Source organism: Scomber japonicus, chromosome 9 (assembly GCF_027409825.1).
Source record: "Scomber japonicus isolate fScoJap1 chromosome 9, fScoJap1.pri, whole genome shotgun sequence".
NCBI classification, from domain to species: Eukaryota; Metazoa; Chordata; class Actinopteri; order Scombriformes; family Scombridae; genus Scomber; species Scomber japonicus.
In genome coordinates this window covers 21,777,604-21,805,103 of record NC_070586.1, presented here as the reverse complement: position 1 = coordinate 21,805,103, position 27,500 = coordinate 21,777,604, and the positions used below count along the sequence as shown (strand labels likewise).

Here is a 27,500-nt window from a genome sequence, read left to right as displayed (position 1 = left end):
CACAATGAGCCTTCATGGCTAATAATCTTCCATCTGTGCTGATAAAACAAAGCAGGATGATTTCAACTTCAACATACTTTAGTGCAGTTTAAGTTGCGTGCACACCACAGTCAACATTTTTTTGTTTGCCTGGCTGTCATGATTATGTTTTTCTGCAGGGTGCTGAAATCCTCTGAAGGTCTTTTTGTTTATTTCCGAAGGAGTTTCCAAAACAGGCTGTTAGCAAACGTTTGTCATCAGGACTAAGATGCTGCAGATAGCTCTGGCTACACATGGATTAGCCTTTGAAATTCCTACATCCAGTAATTAGTGTCATCCACCGCATGCAGTGTCTGCTCCTGCTGTCCATTTTTTTGCTCTAAATACTACACACACACACACACACACACACCAATTTCTCACTCATATTTATACATGGGGGGATATGCTTGGTTTATTTTCAGTGTCTCGCCATGTTAGTCACGTTAACCCTGCTGCTGTGTCTCAGACAGAAGATCCTCATATTTGCGTATTTGTCTTGCCGTGAGCTGTTTTTGTAGTTCGAATACTTAACACATTGTTGTGTCACGATAAAGACTCCCTCTACTTCCTCTGTGCTGTCTTAAATGGATTTAAGAAAACCTCCTGTTTTTTTCTGACAGGGTAAAGGTCAGGCGCTGTATGGATCTGTTGAGTTGTTCTGAGGTCACCGCAGATCAGTCGTCATGTTTGTTTTGTCTGTCTTCTGTTTTGCTGGATGTAAGTTTAGCCAGTGTAAAGCCGGCAGTGCACTGATTGAGAATGAGGTCCAGATTGTGACTCAGGCCGTCACATGCATGTTTCATTTATGTCTTCCTCATGAAAGGTTTCTTATTCTCTTTAGGCAAGACAGGAAAGGCAGTGATTAAAATCTCCCTCGTTTCAGATTTGTGTAACCTCTGTGAGCCGAGGTCCAGCATAGTTAAATCCTCACCTCCTGCAGGCCAGCCACCAATCAGCACAGTGCCTGTTAGCGCTGCCTTGGATTAGCACAAGTTTGACCCCTACCAGGTGTGTGCGACCTGTGTCACGGTCTCACGTCTCGGCCATGGTGTTGTGTTCCCCAGGTCCCTCCCTCTCTGTCCACCTGAGCAGTGGCTCAGTGTTCCACACGCTATCACCCTGAATCCAAAAAGCCCAATCAGCTTTGATCCCACCCTGCGGCCCCTGAAAGTAAGTGGGGTCTAATCCCCAGAAAGCCTCAGAAAGACACAGAGGAATGCCTGGCACACAGCACACCATTCACCCAGGGATTAGACTGAGAGGAGCTCAGCTTCACACAGTCATTTACTCCCCTCACTCTATGTACATATAATCTTGTGGGGTTTTGTGTGTGCGTGCACATGTTCATGTACTGTGCATATATGCAAATTCGACATGAATCTATACAGGGAGTAGAATAAAATTCAAAAGGCATTGCTAACACTGCCATAAAGCCAGGTTGTATTAGGCTGATCACCTATCAGCAACATTTAATATACTGTATGAAATTTCTAAGCACAAGGAGCTTCAAAAAATAGTGGGTCAAGTAAGGGTCTTCCTAATGATGATATGATAAAAATCAATATTACAATATTAATTAGTGTGATGTTTCACTATAATGCATCAAACTAAAATCGTCACATGGGTAAAAAAAACAATCTACATAATGCATTATTTAATTTAGAATCAGTAATTAAGACAGAAGAATAAGACAATACATATAACATATCATTGTGGCATGATTCAACTGCAAGCTGACAAATGAGTGTTATTGATTTATCACCTGTAGCCCTACAAAAAATGATGATTGTATCAGCCAAATACTTATTGATGAGTTCACATTTTGTAGTAAACACACACATACTGTAATACTAGAACATCCACTTAATCTTCCACGTAATCGCTGTTTCCATTGAAATGAAATGATGTTAATTTGTCAGCCTGAAGTAGTTCTACAAACATCTGTGACCCAGAAATCAACAGCAGCAGCAGATCATCATCCAGTTTGATCACACCAGCACTCTGAACGGATTCGTTTAATACTCTATTGATCCTTGAAGGGGAGATCTGAAAGCCGAAAACCCGGTCCTGCTGCCTTTAATTACAGTTTCATTATCGGCAACGGTAGGATGATGTGAGTCTAGAAATACTGAGTGCGGCGGCCTCGTCTGTCAGCACACTGCGAGGAGCGGGGCAGCAGGATCAGGTGGATGACTTGTGTTATTCAGACTCATATCACAGATGTTCAGCACTATGGTTCATCTCAGCCCTGTGTGTGTGTGTTTAAACAGGTGCACAGACATGTATAATGATGTAAAGACTGATGCTAAGATTTGACATTTAGTTGATGGTGAAGACAATGAAGCAGCAGTGTGCAGCAGACTCATCAATCTTACAACCCAACCCAGAGTGTGGAGGGAGTGATGTTGACCCTGGCACTCTGCCACTGCTTTGAGAGTTTATCCATATGTGTTTGTATGTAATAAAGCAAGTGAGCATCAGTAGGTGGATTCAATATGATTTGATGGAGAGGATGTGCGTCCGATGTCAGTTTTGTTTATAATTTCTTCTGCTCTGTTACCTGGAGTATTCTTAGCAACCACTCCTTCCTGTGGTTTTCTGACATTTTATTATCGTTCTACAGTCCAAGTGAAGCTTTTATTTGAGGAGAAAATATGAGCCATCTAGAATCAGGGGCCCTGAGACCCTGAGTCAAGTCTGGAGTTGCAGTAATAGATAGTGTATGATTCAGCCAGGATTCCTCCAACATGTAGCATGTCAGACACACAGACACAGTAGGCTTTTATCAGCCAGACGTCCATCTGCTTTCCTTTCACGCATTAATGTATCTGCTGTCAGGGCAACTATAGCGGGTGAATACTTAAGGTGAAAAGTGTACTTCTGTATATTTAGGCTGGTTCAGTTTAAAAAACGTGGTCCTCTGCTGCCTTTAAAATTTAAGTTAAATAAATTTAAGTTGAATAATTTGGTGTGTATGTAAAACTTGCTGAGCTAATTTAAATACAGATAATAAGCTCAATAAACTGAGGGTGTTAAGTTTAATCAACAACTGTTTCATCACACTGATAAACATCACAGTCATATTTCTTTTCATTGACATGTTCTCAGTTGGAAAGAAAATTCTTTATTCGAGAACTTACAGCTGATAAGTTGGCCTGGTTTAAACTGTTATATTACAGTTTTTCTCAGTCGTTAAAAAGCAGTTTCTCATTTCTTTGAACAAATTGCAAATGCTTTGGTACATCCATGCAAATGATTATGTACAATTCTCTGCTCTTTCCTACATTATCAATTGCTTATGTCATGTTGATCAAAATGTATTATAATGGGTCTCTGTTGAATAGTCTCACGCCCCCACAACATTTAGGCATTAGTTCATCGCACAAGTCTTTACATGCAAAATGGTTGAACAAGTTGTCATAATATGTCAAGCATATTTCTATACATTTACATTAGACTTTTTTTTCTAAATCTGTCCTGAATTGGTAAATTGCCTCAATCTCAACCATGGGCTTACAATGGCCGAGGCTGGTCGAAGGGTGCAGCCAAATTTTGGAAGAACAACTGTGTCCTCAATCATTCAGACTTTTCGTCGATAGAACAGGTATGTAATCTAACAATAGGCACTGTACTGTATACTTTCTGTTATGCTTCATACAATATTACAGTATTCCATTGGCATTTTACAATATACAGTAAGTATATTTTATACAGTGACATTTTATCTTACTCAATTTTGGGTTTTGCATTGATAATGTAGGAAAGAGCAGAGAATTGTACGTAATCATTTGCATGGATGTACCAAAGCATTTGCAACTTGTTCAAAGAATTGAGAAACTGCTTTTTTGATGTGCACAATTGACACAATGATGTGAAGATTGAAGAAGTAATTTTGAGAATTTCAATTCTGATCTGAGAAATGTACCAAAGCGACTGAGAAAAACTGTAATTCAACTCACCAAGTCAGGCGACGTCATGTTTATGAAATGATCTGAAATTGAAAATTAGACATTTTAAGTTGAACTTGAAATGAATGAAACTTCTATGTTTAAGTTAATGACAAAATAAGTTGACTCCACTAAATTCCTGTATGATGTTTTAAAGTGAAGTCTGTGTCTCTGCAGTGATATGTTGCAGTGACCTTTGAGCCCTAAAGCAATCAGTATGTTTAAACCTATGTAGCTTGTAAAAAATGTTGTCCAATAACATCAACATTTTTAGAGCATTGTTTAATTTCTCAGCACATTACTGCCATCAAATATTAATCTGTGAAATATTGGAAAACTGCCTGCATATCACAGACCTAGATACTTGTGGGGGTGTATATGTGTCCCTGTGCACCTGTAAGAGATCCTAAAATCCTCCTAAAAATTCCATAGTGCTATTACGCATCAAAAACTCCTCAGGGCCTGATTGTTGTATTGCTGGTTTTAAACTGTCATAAGTAGTCTCCTTAGTTACAACGTGTGGGGACAGTTTAATGATGCAATGAGCACAAACTACTCTGTCTTGAAGAATACTGCAGCCTTTATTTCGGGTGGTTTTCTTGGGTTTTCTAGCAAATATGATATATGGTTTGCTTTGAACCCATGAGTTTCTGAGGCTGTTTTTTCCATCATGTCATATGACACAGTCCCTTCACTTTAACAGAATTTACAATAAAGGTCTCGTTCTAGACACGTTGGAGATGGGGGGTGGGTGTTACTCAACAGTTTATGTTTCTACACAGTGTTTATATTGCCAATCGAGGATATTTACAGTGACGAGGGGAGTATCTGATGAGAAGATGTTACAAATAAAATGTCTTCTCATAGACTCCTCTGCCTCTGTCTCAAGTATACAAGCATGTGGTGAAACAGTGGTCTTTAGCTATGTCAGTATGTTACATCTAACATTTTTCACTCTGACAAGCCTCTGAGCAGGGCTGAATGCCTCTACCGTAAAACGATCCATGCTTATGAAGGCAAAATGGAGATTAGAGTGTTATATGAGATGTCCCAAAGGAAACTGACAAATCAAATGATTTGTTATGGTGGAGGAAATGGACAATGCTCTCTGAGAGAAGCAGAATCATGAGGAAAACTGAAACAATAGCGAAGAAAGATTTGGCCCACTTCTTACCACACATGTATGCTGCTCTGAGTTCATTTATAGCCCTGCGGAGTGAGGCAGGTTTATGGTTTGCTATTGAAGCAGAATATCGTCGTAAGGGGAGTTGGAATGGCTACAGTCTGGCAATCATGTCTTGGCTCTGGATGGACGAGTGCAGTCACTATCACACAGTCATTGTGTTGGACTGGAGCTTTTGTGTTTGGTTGTCATGGATTCGGCTGCATGGTTGTCAGAGGGGACTCGATTTGTTTTTATTGTTTACATGGGTGGTTAGGGAAAAATATAGGATACTGAAACCTTTTTCATAGAAAAACTTGCTCTCAAGTGTACTGAGACACAAATCACACCACAGGAGGGAAATTACATCTGGCTGGTGTGGCAACAGACCTCAGAGCCGTAATAAGTGAGCATTCAAACCAACCTTGGACAAATAAACTGTGTAGGAATGGACATGTCCTTCAAACACTGAGGGCAAAGGATTTACTCACCCGAAGCTGAGTGTGTATAGCAGCAAACCTGGAGCAGGATGTTTAGCTGAGGGTTTGTGGATTGGCTTGAGCTCTGCTTGACTGCAGCTGTGGGCAGAGAGCTAGAGCTCTTGTCAACCTATGCATGGTAATGAACAGGGTCAGAGTAAAGGGTCTGTTGGCCAGGAATTCAGCAGCTTGTTTCTGCAGAGAGCAGCAGTGCGTAAACTTTACTTCACCACAGCTTTTCCTCTATGAAACAAGTTTTTATTGTTTAGTCTTTGCAACCTATTGTTTGATATTTCTGATTCTCCAAACTTTCTTCCTTTAACATTTAAGCCAAGGCACTGATTAAGTCAGAACTTTGAATAATAAGGATCTTAAAAGGATACTTCTAGTATATTACAAGTTGGATGTTCTTGTACTGACCAAGTTAATTCTAGTTAGTTAGTTCTGGAAATGCTGCAGGATTGCTTTGCTAAAAGCAAAAGTTTATCATAGATGTTTAGAAAAAAAGGTTTAAACCAAAGAGAACAATAAAGTTATGACCACTTGCCTTCCTGGTTCAATTTTGAAATATCATACATGCCATAAGGGTAGGTTTTCAGATTATTTACTAAACACGAGTGTCAATACTGCATTTTACTTTACTTTAAGGTACTCTTTAAAATACCCCTGTCAAAAAAATCTTGTCAAATCCTAATCAAACTATAATGTGACAGTTTGCCATTATTCAGAGTGACCCCAGAGTGTTAAATTAATGTATTTTCTAATATTACCAGCTTCATGCATTACTTATTTTAGTCATAAAGGCCTATAAAGTGTAGCATGCTTTATATTTCAACCTTGTGCAATAATTTGCAGCTTTGTGTTACATGTGTGTGTATGTGGAGATCTAATTCTGGTCCCTGTTGTTTTTAGAGCTGTTGTCTGCTGGCCAGTTGCGGCAGCCTGTTGGCTGACATGAGTGGGGTTTCATTACTGCGGCATGTCGGGAGTGTTTTATATGGAGAGGTCATAGACATGACAGTCCCCTCCCTGCTTCACCAAAGCAGAAGCAGAGGAGCATGTGGTTTCATCCAGTCAGTCCTGGTCTGCTGCTCTGGAGTCCTGTTTTCACTGGTTTCCCTGGTGACCGTAGAGATCAGGAGACGGGGGAAAATAGGTTTCACATCGTTGGACAAGATGCCAACCGAAGTCCTTGAAAGAGAGTGTCGCCAAGGAAAAGTTTACAAAGCGGCTGTCATTCAGGTCGAGCAGGGTCATGAGGGCGGAGTCTGGTTTTATCTGGCTTCTGTGATATTGTGTCTCTTAATAAAAGTGAAGGGTGTGTGCTGCCACACACTTTTATTAGACATCTGCTTCTTTCAAGTGGAGGAAATGTTTAAAGACTGCTGGATGGATTTGTTGTGTGCAGCCTGTCCCGACCACATACTATCTCAAATCAACATGCTGCAGTTCGACAGATGTGCCCACCACTAATTTTAACCACTTTACACAAACCACAGCATTGTTTGCTTTCATGGCACTGGGAAAATTGTTTCCATTTTACTGTATGCTTTTTGGGTGGATACTACCAGGATGGCAGCAAGTTACAGTTATTCCTGGGTTTTTACTGTCTTGTGTTTGTGTAAACACCAGATTCTCTTTAGTACTTTCTGTCTCTTGAGCTTTGAACACAAACCGCCTCACCTGCTGTTGTGGACATTCATGCAACATGTTGCCTGCGGAGACAGCTGACACTCATTCAAGCTTTAGATAAAAGAGCAGAACACCTCCACACTCCTACACCCAAAAACAAGCAGTTAACAAACCATGGAGGCTGGTCTGCTCTGCTCAGTAATTAGAGGTAAAGGTGGTGACTGACTGTGAAACAAAGTTCAATTTTCCTGTAATTAGTATCTACGAGTGCCTTGCAGGTAATCTGGGTAGTCTGGACCAAACCTCTGTGGGGCAGATAGTTGTGGGTCTCTCATGAAACCTTCTGGAAAATACAATAAGCGGAAGCTAGATGGGAGGGAGGGGAGGTTATGGAAGGTGAGTGTTGCATCCTGTGCAGAGAGTTCAGCCTCACAACTGTCTATGCCCAGCAAGGCCAGTCCCCTGTCCCAGACTGCCAATGGGAGCTCATGTCTTTAGTCCTGACAAACACCTTTGTCAGCAGACCGCAGTCACCCCACCAGTCAGACCATTCAGCCAGGCTCTGCTCTGTAATTACACACCACTGCCTGCTGGGGAGGGGGTGGGAGGGGCAGCCAGACGGAGATGCAGACCCCGTCACTGCCATCAGCATCACTAAAGGCATGTGCTGGAAAAACAGAGAGAGTGAGAGAGACAGGGAGAGTGAGTGAGAGGGAAGGTGAGGTAAAGAGAGCCTTGTCTGGAACAGAGAGGCGGGAGGAGAGGCAAGAAACCCTCCTTCTTCCTGTGAAAGATTAGAGGTTGTGTGTGCAAGCACATCTGGATAGGTTGGAAGAGCTGAAAGGTCTGATGAGATAATAGTCAGACACAAACTGAAGAGGATCAGTTAAACAACGTTACTGGTCACACTGAACTGGCCTCTGCATGATTTAAAGGATATGCAGTTATATGTTTCTTGTCAAAGAATTGAAAACGTCAGTGAGCCATACTGTTGCACTGGGTGCCATGAACCCTTTACCAGGAAGATTCCCATAATCTTTCTGGTAAAGGAACATGTCACTCAGTTCAACTGAATGCTTGTAGTAAGATCATGTAATTGTTAGTCTCTGCACATGAGATTTGTTCCTGAATAAGAAAACATCGCCAGCCATATCCTTTAACACCATTTGCTTTGTGCATCATGCATGAAAATACATACCTGGTCTATAGAAACCATTAGTTTACAGCTAGTAGAGCATCTGATCACAGACTACATTATGAGAGTCTCAGACAGCTCCAAGTCACCAGAAAAACCCTTAATGGTCCATTCATTTTGAGGTACAGTTATTTTTCTAATAATAAATAACAAAGTCCATGTTGTCCAGCGTCATATATTCACAACTGTTAGAAATGGACTCTAAGGGCCTGATTTACTAAAGGTGTAAAAACGTGTGCAAACTTGACATCACCCGGAAAAAATGTGCAAGCTGATTTACTAACGCAGCACACTGAGGTTTGCGTCTTTCAACTGTGTAAGATATATACGTGCTGTCCATTTAGTACGTTTGCCATAATGAATATGCAATGTGGGGCGTTTCAACCCCAGTGTGCAAAATACAGGGAGGAGAAAATGCAAATGGAGGAGAAGGAGGCACAATTACAGAATACGTACAGGACGGAGTTTTTCCACCTGTGTTATAATTTTGGAGTGGAATATTTTTTGTTTTACTAACAGAATTGACTTCGTCACAAATAATCTCCCATATGTCGGTTTTTCTGGTGATATTTGTTTTTGTTATAACTATATATATGTGTTGACCTCTTCCACTAGAACCTGATCACATTTCATTTTGCGCTTGGGGGCTTTCTGCTCGTCTAAACTCTCCAGAAGGACACGCAAACCCCTCATTTAAATTACTGCTGTCTCCACCCTGTTGTACCTGTTTTCATTTACGCAGTTATTCTTAGTAGATCACCCGCAAAACTCACGCAAACAAAACGCGCAATCTACTGCACCGTATTAGTACTCACTATTTGGGATCTTAGTAAATCAGGCCCTGAGTGTACAGTTTTGTAATGTTCATACTTGCATTACATCACTTCTATACATTACTTGTGTCTTCTGTTCTAATTTTAGTGTTTTATTAGCATTTTATTTATTATAAGAATTTCATTTCACAGTACAGCTTGTGTGCATCTGGCAAACAATAAAGCTTTTACTCATGAATAATAAATGTACTTGTGAGGTATATTTAGCAGAGTAGAAAGTGTTTTACAAATAAATCATCTGTATAAGATACTGAACTAGAATACAGTCTAAACTAGATTAAGTTGGAAACTTGTAAAGTGCGCAGTGTCAAGTCAGAGAGCCAACAACATTCATATTCAGCATAGTGGATGATCTCATCTGAAGTGAAAACATGGGTAAACATGAAGTCACTTCAAAATATATATCTTTTAAAGGACAGAATAACAGTAGAAATCATCTCATCAGAAACTGTAACCAGACCAAATTTATGTGTTCACCACCAATGGAGTGTGCACCACCATGCACTGCTGTGTCTGTGCTGATTGATGAGGTGAGATGTGTGTGCATAAGGTGAGAGCCTCTCTGACCCTGCACGCTCTCACCTCAGGGTCCTGGAGGCTATAGCATAGTTTTATGTGCAGCAGGTCTTTGCAACACCTCCTCTAGACTTGTAAATCTGAGCAGATGCAGACTGGCTGCCTTAATGCACTTGTTCTCAACTTAAACACAATGTGAACGTAAGGATTGAACTTCGCTTAAATTTCATGGTCCTTGGGGATCAATTATCTGACCAATTGTTTCAACAAGGCAGCACTTCCCTCCTCACCTGTAATTACAGTGGAACCTGTGCAATGTGTGGGCTGCACCTCTCTCAGGCTTAGAGGTGTAGGCAGAGTGGCAATTCTAAAGGAAGGAAATGATGAAGTGTGTCCCACCCTTCATTTCAATCACCTAATAAAAGAATCCTGAAACCCTGGGAAAACACAATAAATGCTGGAGTTCAAATGTAGGTTTGCACTGGGAAGAGCACCGACACCTGATGACCAATCTGAGGTGGAAGCTGATGACAGGTCTGCTTTATGATAGCATTCATTTGACGAATATGTTGCCGAAAACAAAACTGTATACAGTATCGACACACAACTGTCATTATTGATACACATATGTAGAACAAGATCCATCACAAGGTCAGTTTGTAATGCCCAGTGTATGGTGAAAAAAGGGCTGATGTAAGTTGACCAGTTGAGAGGATCATATAAGCAATAGATGTGCTCTCCACTGCTACCACTGAACAGTTAATTAGACCTTAAAATTCAATGCTATGTAATAATGTAAGCACATTAAAAACAGTCATATCTAATTATAACAGTCCTTAGCACGTGACTCAGGTCCTTGAAAGACCTGATTTACACTCACTAAACTGCCTAGCAAGGAAATACAGTTGCAATCAAAATTATTCAACCCCCACTGCAAATTAGGTTTATTGGCAAAATGTACAAACTAGCAGCTGTTTGCAATAAACAAATCAAACAAGAACAATTTAAATAGCCCAAAACAACTAATATTACAAGTGGTTTCTCCAAATTCAACACAAAATGACTTTTAATGACTACTGCAGTCTCAAAATTATCCAACCCCTTCATGACAAGCATCTTTAGTACTTAGTAGAAGATCTTTTTGCTGTTATGACCTGCTGCAAACGTGATGCATAGCCACACACCGGCCTCTTGCAGTGTTCCAGAGGGATCTTGGCCCCTTCCTCATGGGCAAAGGCCTTCAGTTCACTAATATTCTTGGGTTTGCATGCTGCGACTGAATTTTTCAAATCCCACCAGAGATTTTCAATGGGGTTCAAGTCAGACAACTGTGATACACTCTAGTATCTTCCAGGACTCAAAACAAGCCTTGGTGGACTTTGAGGTATGCTTAGGATCATTGTCCTGTTGGAAGGTCCAATGATGTCCAAGCTTCAGCTTCCTCACAGACGGCATGACATTTTCTCCCAGGATTTCCTGATACTTGATTGAATCCATCTTGCCATCCACACGCTGCAGGTTCCCAGTGCCAGAGGAAGCAAAGCAGCCCCAGAGCATCACTGAGCCATCGCCATGCTTCACTGTAGGCAGGGTGTTCTTTTCAGCTTATGCTTCATTCTTCCTCCTCCAGACATGCCGCTGATCCATAGGCGCGAAAAGTTCCAGTTTTGTTTCATCACTCCACAGAACAGAATCCCAAAACCTCTTTGGCTTATTTATATAGTTTTGAGCAAATTGGAGCCGACTTTTCTTGTGCGTTTGGGTCAGTAGTGGTGTACATCTTGGAGTACGGGCAAGTACGGGCGCCTTACTGTTTAAACTGAAACCTCAGTGCCTGTCACCACCAAGTCTTGCTGCAGATCTTTTGCAGTCAGTCGAGGGTTTTTGACCACCTGCCTCCTCAGAAATCTGGTGGCAGCCATTGATAGCTTCCTCTTTGTACCACGTCCAGGTAGTGTATCCACTGTTCCTTTAACTTTAAATTTGTGAACTATGCTTCCAACTGTATCTCTAGGAACATCTAGTGCCTTTGCTATCTTTTTGTATCCTGATCTTTTCTCCGAATGTTTTGGACAATTCTCTTGACTCAGCCATATTTCTAACATGCAATAAAACGTCAACAGTCCAGATATTTTCCACACCTGATTTGCAAATGTGTGCTCTTAAGAAATTCTATTCAGGGGGTTGAATATTTTTGAGACTGCAGTAGTCATTGAAAGTATGATTTAGTGTTCAATTTGGATAAAATCCTTGTAATATTAGTTTTCTTTAACTATTTAAACTGTTCGTGTGTAATTTGTTTAATGCAATGGGGGTTGAATAATTTTGATTGCAACTGTATATAAATAAATAAACATCTCATAGCTCTCTTACACCTTCAAATTGCGTATGTTTTTTCTTAAGTGATTTATTTACTGAATTTGATCCTCTTATGTGAAGGATTGATAATTAAATATGAAAATTTGTATTTATTATTACACTGTTGTGCTCAGTTTATGTAATATGACATTTCTGATATTGATATGATATTTCTATTAATTAATTGTTGTTGTTGTTGTTGTTTGATAAAGCATAATTTTTGTTATATAAAATTATATAATTTGGTGTAAAATGTGGGTTGAACAAAGGTCTTTTTTGGAAAGGATGTCAAAAATAGAGAAAAAAACTGTTCATTTAGTATATATAGTTGGCACTTGTTCAGCTTGGCTTTCAGGGAGTACAGTTTTCTATGACAGCAGCAACAGCACTGTACATCTGAGGCAGTGCAGAGACAGAGACAAACGCCTTCCCTGGTCGGCTGTCAGCAGCTGGTCACTAATGATGCCGCAACGCTGAGCTCAGCCAATTGACCAGACAGAGATGGATCAGGATCTTACACTCTGCTGTGTCTGCTAGCTCTGTGTGTGCTTTGTGTGTGGGTGCTCTGTAAGTGTGTGTGTGTGTGTGTGTGTGTGTGTGTGTGTGTGTGTGTGTGTGTGTGTGTGTGTGTGTGTGGGTGTGGGTGGGTGGGTGGGTGTGTGTGTTTGAATGCGTGTTTTGATGTTTGCACTCACAACTGCTGCCATGCTCTGCATCTCCACACAGGAACTTTGAAACTTGGAGATAACAGTTACACTCAAGAAAACATCACAAACAGGTAAAGCCTTTATACAACATGATATCTGCCTGAATCCAGTCTTCATAGATTCATCCATGCTCTGCCATACTGGAAGCACAACAAAAGCCTCACTCGGAAATTTGTGAAGCTGCTCAAGGCCTGTCTGTCTCCAAGCTGCTGAATCTTTCTGCAGAAGTAGAGAGCAAATAAACCGCAGTAGGTGATGAGCTTTGAGGATCAGGCAGGGAAAGCAGCCGAGTGTGTGTTGGAGGGCGCCGGCTGGCAGAGCTAACTGGGCTCTTAGCGTGAGGACTCTGGTTTATTTTCACTGGGAGAATATCACCAAAGGAACAACTTTGGCCTGTTAATAATACAGCTAGTGTGTGTGCATATGTGTGTGTATGTCACTCTCTCTCTCTCACACATACACACACACACACACACACACACACACACACACACCATAGTTTGTAGAGTGAGAGGTGCAGCTGCTATCCTGGTCATTGTGCCCTTTACTCCCATTCTAATGGTGCCAGCAGTACTCCACAAAGGTTAAAGCTTTGGGATAAAGCTGTTGTAATATTAATGATAATTATATTAAAAAGATGACAATTTAATAATAATACAGTGATAATAATATCAGGTTGTTGATGCATCTGTGGAATCTAAAAATGTTGCATTGTGTTGAGTGCAATCAGTTCAGGGCTTCCCCATGTGGCCCCGTTCAAACTTGGCATAAATGTGTCTTGGGCGTTGACTCAAACATTATCTGTACACTTCCAGCTTTTTCCATTTTTTAAAATCCTTTTATGCATAAAAGTTTTATTGTGGACAAGGGTAATTTTAGGTTGTTATGTTTTCACCACTTGTTTTATGTCTCAGTGCAGTTACAGTGCTGTGTGTGATGTCCTGAGGTATTTTATTGTGAGCTCACCAACACAAATTCCTATCAGATGTGTTGAAACGGCAATAAAGTGTGAAATCTTGAAGCTTTCTTTGTCCTTTTATCCAGTATACAAACCACTTCAATCCCCAAATGTGGAGTTGTTTTTAGCAGAAATCGATTGAAATTTTTCCATAAATAAAATCTAATGTGAGCAGGTAAAGGAAATATATAATCACAAGCTGTCATTCAGCACATATGTATGATACATTTATCACTACATGTGAAGTGAAGTTTGTGTAAACTGAATCTAGATGTATTAGGATATAAGATGCAAGATCTGAACATGCAACTGTAGCACTGATCAATAAAAATTTTTTTATTTAATTTAGACACACCTGCAGGTCAATATCACCTTCAGTGTTTTTCCATTATTCAACCATAACAATGTGAAGAAGAGGAAATAGAGGAGAGAAAGTTCTGTTTGTATTTGATCTGAGGCCCACAGGGCTACATGTGTGGCTTGGCAGACCTACTGTCTGCATTTTGGCAACAGCTTCATTGGTCTGTCTAACCTTAGCCCTTAGCTACATGGTTATAAAGACTGCATGCTGTAAGTCGACCCTCAGGCAACATGACTTTCTAATAAAGTCATGCTGCCCAAGCAGAGGTTAAATAAATGAGTCTGAAATATGCTGCAAAATCAGTGTATTGTGTTTATGTGTTCTGTGTAGAGTTATGTAATACTTAATACACAATATACTGTTGATATCATATACTGCAGCGTAGACAGTCTGAGGGACATCCCTCATAAGTGCCTGGGTACAAATACTCATTATGGGACAGATAACCTTCTTGCCATGACCTTAGCTTGTATCTGTCTCCTTTTCCTATGAGATTATTACGCCAGCAGGGGCAAAGATTATTCAAAGAGTGTTTGTACACAAATGACAAAACTGTGTGTGTGTGTGTGTGTGTGTGTGTGTGTGTGTGTGTGTGTGTGTGTGTGTGTGTGTATGTGTAGTGTGTGGAGAGAGAGAAGTAGGACAAGACATAGAGCTGATGTCAGGACGGCCTCTGGCCCACTGAACTCTCTGCAGGGGTATTTCTCTAATGAAGAGCTCTGACTCAGTCACTGATTAGGGCCCAGTGCAACATTGGGGCAAAAGGTCAAATACATTAACACATTTCTTTGACCTCCCCTCTGGGGCAATTAGCCCACTGAGAACAAAGACCGGATACAATGAACCGCATCCATCAGGGGACATTCATTAACTGTGATGATGTTATTGTTGGCCAAGAAAGCAATGGATCGCACTTGAGGCCTCAAAGTCATCTTATCTTCAGGTCTTACACTGCCATGCATGCACACACTGTAGAAGATGCAAAAAAAGGGTCTTGCAAGTGTTAAAATGTGTTGTTGCAAGAGAAGGAGTAGGTGTGTAAAAGGTGTATGCGCAGGAGACTGTTGTCATAGTGCCGAAGCGGGCTTAATGCTTCATACAAAAGCTTGTGTGTGGGTGAGGGGATCTCGGCTCTTGAATGTTCTTTACTCAAGAGGGAGAAGAGGTGCCTTTAGGAGGGGAGGGTCTAGATTTCCTATCCAGAGTCCCTTTGTAATTGAATCCAGCCATCTACATGAGCCGAACTCCAGAGAAAATGTCCTCGGCATGTGCATGTATAGCATATGTACACTTATGTGCACGTGCACACGCCTCTCTTTGTCAGTCGTCCCCATGTGGACTGAAGTGCTGCACAGGCGAGTGAAGAGCAGATCAAAGTATGCATTCTCCCTGTCTCTGTGCAAGGTTTACATTGTTATCGAAACGTGGAAGATTTGTCTGCAATCTAGAACACATGCCATAACATTTCAGTATCAGGTCTTACATGGTTTAAATCCATCTACACTCATAATCCTCTGAGAAATACCCAGAACCCAAAACACTGAAATCATGAGCACAGAGGCTGAGGAGGGAGAATTACTGGAGCAGTCTCAATTTACCCAAAACCATGTGTTCTGTGTACTTTTCATACTTCTCCTTTGCCCTTTTTCTCCCCCTTCTTTTGGTAATCACTCAACCCATTATGCTTTCCTGTCTTAAGTTCCCTAATGTTTTTTTGTGACAATAAGCTCTCCATTTTCTTTTCCTGGGTCTGCAGTGGATAGAGACAGATTTTGACATCTGACGTTCCACTAATTGAGGTTATTTAGAAGAATACCATTCTGCTGCTCCAGCCTGGTGCTGCAGGTGCTATTTCGCATCTTCTTTTAGTAAAGCTTTTGGCTTTATGTGTGTGGCTGCCGGCCACTGAGTGGGAAAGACATGCTTCCTGGTGGCTAATGAGGTGCTGAACCCAGCCTCTTGTTTGTATCAGGAGCACCTGGGCCGACCAGAGCCAGACAAGGCCAGACAAAGAAGTCAGTCTAGCATTTCCACAAAGGTCTGCCCATTCAAAACATCCAGAACCCAGGGACACAAACTCCCACACTTCATAAAATGAAGGCAAGGCAGAATGCGAGCAGAGACTGCCCATTCTGTCTGCACAAGGAAACTATTGTTTGTCTTCACACACCCTCTCTCCCAAGCCTTGGGATTTTAAACTCCATACAGAAACAAGGCAAAAGGAAGCAACTTGGCAAACATGCTGGGTGCACACTATTTGTCTCTTTCATATGTGACAGAGACAAAAGCTGCAACTGTCACTGTTTATTTCCGTCTCTGTCCTCTTTACTGCTGCTTATACTAGTTGTCAGCTCTTTCTAGCTGATGGTAAGAAGCTCACCTGGAGGACACCAACCCACAGACAGAAACAAATGAAGCATCATCATACAAACCATACATCCTTCAAAACACAGTCTGTTTAACCCAAAACCATGTGTTTAGTGTACTTTTCAATATATACTAGTTGGATCCATTGAGTTTTTCTTCTTTTTCATGACAAAAAAACATGAGCATGTCAAGTGTTGATTGAACCCTGCAGCTTAACAGAATATTGAAACTGAATGACTCTGCAAAACTCCAGATTGCATTCAATGACTTCTATGTTACAACTTTGAAAAGGTTAGGGAAAGCTATAACATAAGTACAGTTGAAACAAGCTAAAATTAATTCCAGGTCTGTGATGGGGCACAACTCTGTTCTCATGCCAAAAGGTCAAATACTCTATGCACCATGACCCTGACCTCTGAGTCTTATTTCTTTGTCTCTACATAAATCCTGCATTGGCAATGAATGCTAATTGTGATCTGTTCTATATGAATGGATCTCTCAAATAACTGATCTGGTTGATCACATGTTTTTTCTATAAACCTCCCATCAATAAACATATTGTATGTTTCTCTCATGTATGTCTGTGTGTTAGCATCATCTCCTAAAATAAACATTTGCCCTGATTTTTATTTTTCATTTTGTGGAAAAGTTTTTGCTAGGTCATCAAGCAATTTAATTCCCACCATTTGATTCCCACCTCATGGATGAATATAGATAGACATAATATTATGTTCGCAATGTCAAGAAATCCATTTACATACAGATCTGAGAGACAAAAGTGACATCTTCCTGTGTCTTTATCTTAAAGAGGCAGGGAGCCAGCTTGTAGCTCAGGAAGCAATAAGGAAACCATCCACACTACGCCGCCCGCCAACACGCACAGGAGAGTCGATCTCTAGTAAGAACTCTGAACATGTTACTACCTGGACTATCATAAATAATGGCAAAGGTATTCAGTATGTTTACATGTCTGATTCCTGCTTTCCAGATTGTCTCAACTGCAGTCGAATCACAGAGATGAATGACAAGCTGAGCTCACTGGAGGCAAAGGTACAACCACAGAATTTGAAACACAAAATATGATAAACCCACATTGAGCACACATGTTATATAATTGCCAGTACTAGTTTTATGTTTTCTTTCACCAGGTCCAATTACTTACTGCCCCGGCCTCCGTATCACATCGCCACCTTCAGGGCAAAGGGGGAACCGTGCCAGAGGCCTCCTTATTGATGGGGGCCATGCCCTCTCAGGGAGCTCCTGGTGAGCAGGGCCCTGCAGGTAGGTATATCACGCTGTCATGCATGAATGGATTTAATTTTAAAAATACTGCACATTTCTATTTAGTGGGGGTCCACAGTTTTGTGTGTGGATAATTGAGTCAGAAATCACTCCTTGCAGCTTTCTCCACCAGCAGCAATGCCTTTTATTTCTGCCCTCTACCTTCTCACTTCTGCTCATATCTTATTTCCTCTACTGCACACACACTCATTTTCTTCAGCCTAAGTGAGAGCCCGGTTGTCTGTGCTGCTCACTCAGTGCTCTGTGGTTGTGCGAACACTTCAGAGCATTAAAGTCCTCTCTTTCCCTGGAGTTGAGCCCAGCACTGGCTGCAGCAAAAAACATTGAGGGCCTGATTTACTAAAGGTTTGCGTGTGTAAAAACGTGTGCAAACTTGACATCACCCGCAAAAAATGTGCACGCTGATCTACTAACGCAGTGCACTGAGGTTTGCATCTTTCAACTGTGTAAGATAATACGCGCTGTCCATTAGAGTACAATTGCCGTTTCAACCACAGTGTGCAAAATACAGGGAGGAGAAAATGCAAATATGTTATTTAGCACACGCATTGTGATTTACCAAACCTGAAGATATTATTTCTGACGCTAACTGCGTCTATAAATAATACCTTTGAAGGGCAGGTATTAACCGGCTGATCATTGCCCTCAGATGACTACTGTGGAGAGGATGAGACGGAGACACAATGACAGAATACGCACATTAATAATTTTGGAGTGGAATATTTTTGGTTTTACTAACAGCATTGACTTCGTCACAAATAAACTCCCATATGTCGGTTTTTCTGGTAATATTTGTTTTTGTTATAACTCAATATATTTGTTAACCTCTTCCACTAGAACCTGATCACATTTCATTTTGTGCTTGCAGCTTTCTGCTCGTCTGAACTCTCCATAAAGACACACAAACCCCTCATTTAAATTACTGCTGTCTCCACCTGTTGTACCTGTTTTCATTCACGCAGTTATTCTTAGTAGATCACCCGCAAAACTCACGCAAACAAAACGCGCAATCTATTGCACCGTGCACGCAATTTAGTACCCACTATTTGGGATCTTAGTAAATCAGGCCCTGAGTGTACTAACTCTGCTGCAATGTCAGTATCCAGGCAGTTACTGTGCATTAACATGACTGTGTTAAAGTCACTATATATGTTGTTATTTGATGGTATCTGTGTCTTGCGAATTCTTTATCCTTGTGGAAAAAAGTGAGTAGAATCTGTCGAAATTATTGTGTGCAATGTGATTGAAAGTAGCAGCAAAACTAACCAGAATTTCTACTTGTCAATAAAAAATAGCATATGGAAGTGAGCAGATTACAAGCACATCATTTATTCTCTCCTTTGGATACACCCTTTCCATTTTGGACACTCCATGAGCTTTCCTCTAGTGCCAAGATGTATCTTTGCACAGAAAATATCATAAATAACATAATGATTAGATTGCTATGACTTCATTCATGATCTCAATAGAATAAAACCCTTTTGACTGAAATAATGTGGACTTTTTTTCCAGCACAACCTGCACTGAAATTTAAAATAGCAAATGCGCAACAACACATTGTTGCCTCCAGGAGGTACTTGCTGTTGCTTTAGTAGAGCTTCAGTCTTGTTTGTCCATCATAATTAGCTATGAGAGCCTTCCTTATATCACTTTAGCCATAACTGGCTCAGTGTTGAACATGTCACAAAGGTCTGGGCCTGTAGACGCCCGGATGATAGATTCCAGTCCCGGACCTTCTAGCTTCAATGTTGATTTTCAATGTGCTTCTCTCTCCTATTCTTCTTCTCTCTCCTCTCTACCCCAACTGGTCGAGGCAGATGGCCGCCCACTTTTCTTGCCACTGTCGCCAAGTGCTTGCTCATGTGGAAATTTGGGTCACTTTAAAGTTAAAACCTGAAGAGTTCGGTTTAGAACCTGCTCTATGTGTAAAGTGCCTTGAGATTACTTTGTGGTGATACGACGCTATACAAATAAAGATTGATTGATTGATTGATTGAAAGGTGTAATTAACATCTGAAATATGTAAACCTGCAAACAGTGTGTTGTTTTCCTTTGATGCTGGAACAGAGATTTAAATTAGCACTAACAATGAAACAAACACTGTAATGTATTTTGGAAAGTATTTTTGCTCCGCTACTTTGACAACATTTAGATAGATGCACCCTATCTCTCATGAATTTTATACTTTTCTATCAGCATCCAAGTGTCTGAGCTCAAACCTTTCAAATAGCTACATAGGCCAACTAAGCAATCATTCTGTTTTCATTACAGGTCCTCAGGGAGAAAAGGGGAGAGATGGACTACCTGGAAGAGATGGTAAATTGTGACCGTAGATGCCTTTCAGTAGTAGATGTAAAACCATTTAAAATGTTAGCCTGTTACGGCTCCATGGTTGCTCATGACTGTTTCCTCTTCTTAGGGAAGCAAGGGTCTCGAGGGTTGCCAGGTCCCAGTGGGCCTCGGGGGGAGGCCGGGGTAAGGGGCCCATCTGGATCCCCTGGATCGAAGGGATACCCAGGACCAGCAGGTAAGACTGAACTGAAACAGGCATTATACTGTACAAAGCTCACCTTTAACAGACAATTGTGAGCTGGCTGAAACAAATTAACCATGTCTTACTAGATGTTGACAAAGTTTGTCAAGATGCATGTCGTAAAGATTTGTGTGTCATTCAGGGACATAAAGGGTATTGCAGAGCAGTTGTATACTTTCCTGTATATGCTTGCTTGTCCATGTAACCTATTGTCCTATTGTGACATTTGAATGGCTTACTGTTGACCAAAGACTTGTGAAAACAACAGTGGAAAAATCAGAGGGATCTCCTACAAAAGACTGACATGTGATGTCTGCTCCAGAGTATTTGTCTTGCTCTTAAACTACTCATTCAGCCCACAGACCTTCCAGCAGCACTAAGGCGTACTGGTAACTTACAAGAATTTGGGCATTTTGTTGGTTGGCTTTTCAAAAACATAGGTTTGGGGGCAGCAGAAATATTTGTATTTGAAACTTCCCTATAGCTCCCAACATGTGCTACTGCTCATGGTTACCGACCAGAAACGAAGTAGGGGTCAGTTTGCTCTATATATTCAGAGCTTGCTGGTTATGTACAGATAATAAATAACCTGTTGAAAAAAGTAAATCCACAGGCAGTTGTGACTTGAATAATAATAAAGCAAATGGCATGGTATAAGTTTGTCACAACATCTGCTCTGGATCATGAAGGGAGTGCCTCTCCTCTCTAGCTAACATATGACCCCTGCTCTGTGCCTGCTGCTGGGTAAAGATGAGATGTAGAGCAAAACCCACCTTTTGAGAAGCACCATGTGACTTCAATCTGAAAAACATGAGCTATATATACACAAATCCGGGGTCCTTATGATTTCCATATGCCTGTGGTGTTATTGTTTTTTCTATCTCTATTACTTCATAAGTACCCCCAAACCAGCGCTACGTCTTGTATGCAAAGCTATGCTTTTCCTTATTGTACTGGGAGTTTTTTTCAGTTTAAGGACAGAAAGATAAACACATGACTGGAATGTGTCCAATGTCATGAAAAATCTAGATAAATACATCTTTGAGCCAGGGGTTATGGGAAAGATGGGAGAAAAGTGAACTTGTGAAGTCAGGAGGAGTGACAGTATATAGTATAGAGTTGTGATAAGTTTAAAGAGAGTTGTATTCCAAACTTTGACTCATATTATGACACAGTAACCCCAAACTGCTCTAGGGAACCATTATTTTGCAGGGGGGAAAATTGTTTTCCCCAACATGTCACATAGACTCTGTAGGGCCACTTTAACTAGCCACTTGAACCACTTTGCCACAGATTATGGCTTATAGTCTCACCCAAAGCAGCCAAAGCACAGCTGGTCATGCTGTAATATTAAGTGAAAATGGCCTGCAGAGGTGTGAGATCAGGGCTATAATAACATTACCTTGCAAAACAATAAATATTAGTCATTGTCAGTTGCATCACCCCGCTGTGTGGTACACAAACAGAAAGGTGGTGAGTCTGGGTCCGTCGGAGGGCGAAGGTTTATGTTCATGTGGCAGTGTTACTGCAGGAGAGTCCAAACAATTAGGTCAGATGTAGTTGTAGTGCTGTGGGTGGAGGTGGAGCATTTAATTTACAATGATCCAGTGCCAGTAACACTTTGCAGAGTTTAATGGTGTTTATTTTAGTTTTCCCATGTCCTTCAGTAAGTTCCCAGCACTGGACCCTACTCTTTTTAATTACAGAGAATTGAAGTCAGCCATTTCAGTCTATGGTTCACACACTTCTCTTCCTCTGTCCAGATGCTGATTGTACTCCACATGTGTGCAAACATAATGCTGCACAAATACACACACACCATTGCAGGACACTGGTGCACTGATGCACCAATAATGCATCTCATTCCTATTCTTCATTCTTCATTTTTTATCATTACTATACTGCCATTGTGCTTTGCCTCTCCTGCACAAAATGTAATACATTTACATCATATTTCACTATAATATGTCATATCTTTGTAATGTGTCTGTCATCACTGTGATGTTTCTGTCATCCCTCTTCTCAGGGCCCCACGGTCCTCCAGGACACCCAGGAGAGAGAGGCCTACCAGGCCCTCCAGGGCCACCTGGCCCCCCAGCGCCAGCCAGTGCCCGCATCCCAGACCCAGACCACAGTAAGATCCTGGAACATAAACATGAGACAGATTCCACCTCAAACAGATCGAATACTCCTTTCTTTATTAGTTTTTGAGCCATAATTGCTGTTTGTTTCAGTTATCTCCATTGATTTTCTAAAAGTTGGACGTTGGATGCAGGTTATGAATTCTTTCACCTTGATTTTACGGACCTGGAAGTCTCCCAAAGGGCAAACGTCCAGACTGATAGTCTATACATGTCACACTGCCACTTCACCACCTCCTCCTCACATCAGGTGGTCTCTTTGTGGGCCAAACTATATGATGTGACCTCATGTCCTGACAAAATCAGTTGAACCCAGCACCAGTGCATGTACACAAATTCATTAAAATATGTTAGCAGTGAAGGAAAACATTCGTTCTCTGGCGGGGTAAAGCAGGTTTTACTGACTTTCAGCTTGACACTGATATTCTTGTCTTTAGCACCCTGAAGGACACGTTGTCTCCTGCTGCATTGAAGATCTAGAAGGTTTTAGGTTAAATGATGAACAAAAGAAACAAAGAGAATGAGAATCAGACAGGATGACGCTAATCATTTAACTGCTACTTGCTCCTCGTTGTCTACTAGCCAAGTAGAACAGAATCAAAGACTATTCATTGTAGACAGAGACAGCCTGAGATTGACACAGACTTCACATGCTGGGATGAGAACCTGTCTGCCACTGATGTCACTCAACAACTTCCAGATGTAGGCCGCTGAGACAGCTGAGGGGGAGTGTGAGAGACAGACAGGGGCCTGCACTGGCTCTTTCAAGGTCAATGCATCAACAATTTTTATATGTGGATTCAGTGGTAAAACAAAGTATGCAGTTTTGTAAGCTTTAGGTTCCTGTGTGGGGAAAGTTGTGGGTGTGTTGAGGTTGGCATGATGATTTCTGTGACTGTGAGCCATTTCTTTCACATCAAAGTAACAGTAGGGAAGGTAGTGGTGGGGGGTGGGGGGTTCTGTGCTGACCTTCCTTTGGAAAACACTGGTTTATTTGGCTTTTACGTCTGCATCAGAAGGTTGGAATTCCCTTCTGTAGAACAGGAGTGACTCCTAACTAGCAGCCAGAATGTTAAGTAGTGAAGAGCAGGACTGTTTGCTTGGAAGTGCAGTAGTTTCAAAATCTGTTTCAGTGCTCCCACATGATTTCATGTAACGTTAAGCCACCGATCCCAGTGCGTTCTCAGTAGGAAATGAAAAGTGAGTGTAAGGAACGAGTCAGATATAGTGAGAGCAGCCCTGGTTTGGATGTCACCTCAACTCCTGATCTCTTAGTGGTGTGCAACGATCTGGCAGCAGGAGGATGTTTCTGGCTGTCAGCCTTCCTCCTCCTCCTCCTCCTCCTCCTCCTCCTCCTCCTCCTCCTCTCTGGCTGTATCTACTGAAGTCCAATGCTGGGATTGAGAGCCGTGTTTCCTGTCAGTACAAAATGACCCAATGACCACTCACTTCCTCTATCACTCACACATTCACCACCCTCTTCCTCTTGCCCTTCCTCTGTAGACTCATTTACCGTAGTCGTCCTGTGTGTTGTTACACGGTGGATGTGGAAAGTTATTTTATGCTATATTATGTAACTTTGTTAATGAATGTGAATCACTGATCTACTGCTGACTGTGCTTTTGCACACATTTTAGTATAGTTTACCACCCTGTTGAAGTCATTAGGTGAAGTCTGGGTATTTGTTAGAAAACACTGCCCCCTGTAGGTCTTAAAAAAGACTTCTCTGCCACTTACAAACACTGACTCACTCATTAGATTAACCTACAAAAACAATTTGAATCTCAATTTTATATAAATAACTGCCTGCAGTACAAAGAAACAAAAGGGATTAGAAGTGATTCAAACAAACTACAACCTGTGATTTTCTGAAAGGTAAGATAATATGAATAAAAGATGCGATAAAATAACACAGGGAGAGAGGCTGCACCCTTTAGCATCTGTTCATGGCTCTCCTACAGTAATACAAACTTGTCTGATAGAGAAGTTACCCAAGATTCTTAGTCACTGGTGTGTTGAGGTACAGCATTGCAGATATTCTTGTCAGCTTTGTTCATGATTGAATACACTGTCTCCCTTAGCCAGGAGAAGACTTCCTTAAACACAGCTGCATTTTATTTTAACTCCAGATCGAGGAAAAGACCCCTTCTTCACCAACACTTTCCATGACTCACGAGGGTTGCCTGTTCCAGGACCCCAGGGTCCCCCTGGGCCTATTGGTGAGTGGTAGTCTCTGTCCATATTATGTTGGAAAGAAGATGTTTGTGTTGTGTTTATGACATTCTGTGTTCTTACCCTGATAAATGCTATATGCTATATTTCTATATTTTAGCTATATTTAATCTTGGCATAGTGAGACACGCTGTCTTCTATGCCAGGATAAAATGCTGTTTCTACTGTGACCTCAATGGCATCCTTGACCCTAAATATGTAAAATTCCTTAGCACTAATATTTCAAACAATTTTACATATGTACATTGTTCTTAAATACCACTATACAATACTAATTCGGGATATCTGCTATATACAGTTACAAGTTACTTTTAAGTAATTTTACCTAACATTCCCAATCACACATCATTTATCTATCTATCTATCTATTTGGTCTCAAAGTTGGGTCCATGCACTGAAAACTACTCTTAGACTTGATTTTAAATTGAAAGTCAAAAATACCTATAGTATACTATACATATGATATGTGGACATACGGCAGAATGTAGTTAAAAACAGCAAGCACCACCTCCTCCTTAAAGGTCAAGGAGTTTGTTGCTGATGCATCCTTCTATCTAATCTGCAGGACCCCCGGGTCCCAAGGGCCCTGTCGGACCTCCTGGCCCACAAGGACAGAATGTAAGCACTGCAGTAGAAAAATACATGATAGTCACTACTCGTAATAACTCATAATTTTTGGCACCGTCAGATTTGTTGTATAAACTTATTCTCATTGTTTTGAACTTCTCTTCTGACTGGATACAGGGGAAACCTGGATCTCTTGGAGCGCAGGGCCCTGTGGGGCCAAAGGGAGAACGTGGGGAGAGAGTGAGTACATGCAGGGCTAGATGATACTCAGTAGGTTTTCCTCATTTAACTCTACATCCTTGAACAAAACTCTGTGTGACCTGCCTTTTATTTTATAGGGTCCTTTAGGTTACCCAGGAGAGAGGGGCTTCAGAGGCGAGCCGGTAAGCCACCTCCATCCTGCTGCATTGAGGATTATGACCTGAGTAAACGAGTGTAGGGGGTGGGGGGGGGCATCAACACATGTCACAGCTGGTTATATTACTGTAAACTAATAGCTCTTTCTATCAAACTGCTGCACTACTGTCATGGATATCTTGAAGTCAGACTCCATATTTCTGTTAAAATTTCTTTACAGGGAACGCCAGGTCCCAAGGGAGAGCCAGGAGAGAAGGGCTTGCCGGTAAGAAAGTAGTCAGTGGTAGTGCACAGTCACATATGGTGACACAGGGTCTAAGATAGGAGGCTTTTTAGAAGACATTTTTTAAATGTTTTAAGATTCCTTTGTTTAGCATTGAATGTTTTCTCTGTGTCTGTCTAATCCTTAACTTTCCTTTTACCTCTACCTCTTTCTCATTTTACAAGAGAAATCTAAATGTAAGATATTTTTATTTATGTCCTCACGTGTTCCCTTTGCAACGCAGTGAATCTATTCCGTGACCTTAAATTAAGTCTAACCATGACCTACATCTCGGTTATGGTTATGATCTTTTTACAATCACCATGTTTATGATTGACCACAAAATGATGTTCAGCATCATCTGTTTATCGAGTACTCTCAAGTCCATACTTCCTTACCTGTTGATAGTCAAAGTGTCTGTTTTATATTGTTGTTTCTGTATATATGATTTCAGCCGGTGATCTGTATGATTTTGTGTGTGAAATCTTTTGCTATTAATGTGTTTTTGTTTTGTTGGTCCTTGGGGTGTGCTCTGGACTGCTGTCCCCTGTCACGACACTGTCCTCTTGACCCTAAAGCTGTCTGACTCCCTCTGCAAGCTACTGTCCCCATGGCTACCTTTCACAGTCACCTTTTCAGCACCTGACTTTGGCATATACATGTAAATATACAAATAAAATGAACGGTGTCAATCCTATAGCATCGCCATGCACCAGCACTGACTGAGTAAAAGAAGGCAGAAAGTTCTGAAATCATTTAAGGGGAAAATTAATCATTGATTCAACTAAGTTCAACTCTCTGAAAGACAATGTGAAAAATGTACAGTATATGCCAAATCACTCCATATGTGTCAGTGGCGGGTCCTGTTGGGTTTAGAGGTGTTGTGCTCTGATGTGAGTGGAGTGGATACAGCTATCCTCTTTTATCCCACAATGCAACCTTGCATGACGTCATCTTTAAGAACTGCACTGCAAAAGGCTTCTTTTCTGGATGTCAAAATTAACTCCAAATGTTTCTAATGAGTAAAATAACAGTGCTGTGGAAACAGAAATAAGGCAAAGTAAATCAATATTTTGAGAGTTCAATATTGGCACTTTTTATTGTGTGACTAAGTTATACTTTGCCTTTTTTCTTCAAACATTAAGTATGTCCTTGGGTTGTTTTACTAATCAGAGCATTTCATAGTGGGAATCACCACTCACCTGTGCACCAAAAGCTCTTCTCTGCATGCCTCCTTTTTGGGATGCTTTCTCTGTCTGCGTAACTTGCCTTGTTCCAATTACTTTTCCCTTTTATTTTTATTTGTGAAGAGACTCATGAAGCCATGGCCTTGTCTTTAAGCAAAAGAAAACGACGGCTATCTAGATTTCAATGTAAATCAATGCAGGCTTCATTCTGCCAGATAATGATGGGTAACTTGACCACGGCTGTTACAAAAGATAAAAACTGTTGTGCTGAAAATATTTGCCTGGCTGAATGCAGATGGCATGGTCAAATTCTGGAATTGTGTAATCCAGCTGTATTATGTCACCAACATGAGGCTGGTCTGTAATGTGCATGCTCATGTTGC

General features: G+C 41.1%; 1 protein-coding gene across 3 annotated transcripts in view; it reads left to right on the top strand.

The window, feature by feature from the left end:
- emid1 (EMI domain containing 1) overlaps positions 1-27,500 on the top strand; it is a 55,927-nt gene that overhangs the window by 26,838 nt on the left and 1,589 nt on the right. For 2 of the 3 annotated variants that reach the window (XR_008321796.1, XM_053325831.1), the window contains exons 4-15: positions 17,345-17,434; positions 17,525-17,586; positions 17,685-17,817; positions 20,110-20,154; positions 20,258-20,365; positions 22,398-22,505; positions 24,642-24,731; positions 25,310-25,362; positions 25,489-25,551; positions 25,650-25,694; positions 25,889-25,933; positions 26,509-26,591. Coding sequence is in view for 2 of the 3 variants with exons in the window: in XM_053325831.1 (XP_053181806.1) it covers positions 17,345-17,434; positions 17,525-17,586; positions 17,685-17,817; positions 20,110-20,154; positions 20,258-20,365; positions 22,398-22,505; positions 24,642-24,731; positions 25,310-25,362; positions 25,489-25,551; positions 25,650-25,694; positions 25,889-25,933; positions 26,509-26,591 (925 nt within the window). In the remaining variant the exon portion in view is untranslated. The remainder of the gene's footprint in view (positions 1-17,344; positions 17,435-17,524; positions 17,587-17,684; positions 17,818-20,109; positions 20,155-20,257; positions 20,366-22,397; positions 22,506-24,641; positions 24,732-25,309; positions 25,363-25,488; positions 25,552-25,649; positions 25,695-25,888; positions 25,934-26,508; positions 26,592-27,500) is intronic. The other variant, XM_053325830.1, reaches the window with a different exon arrangement.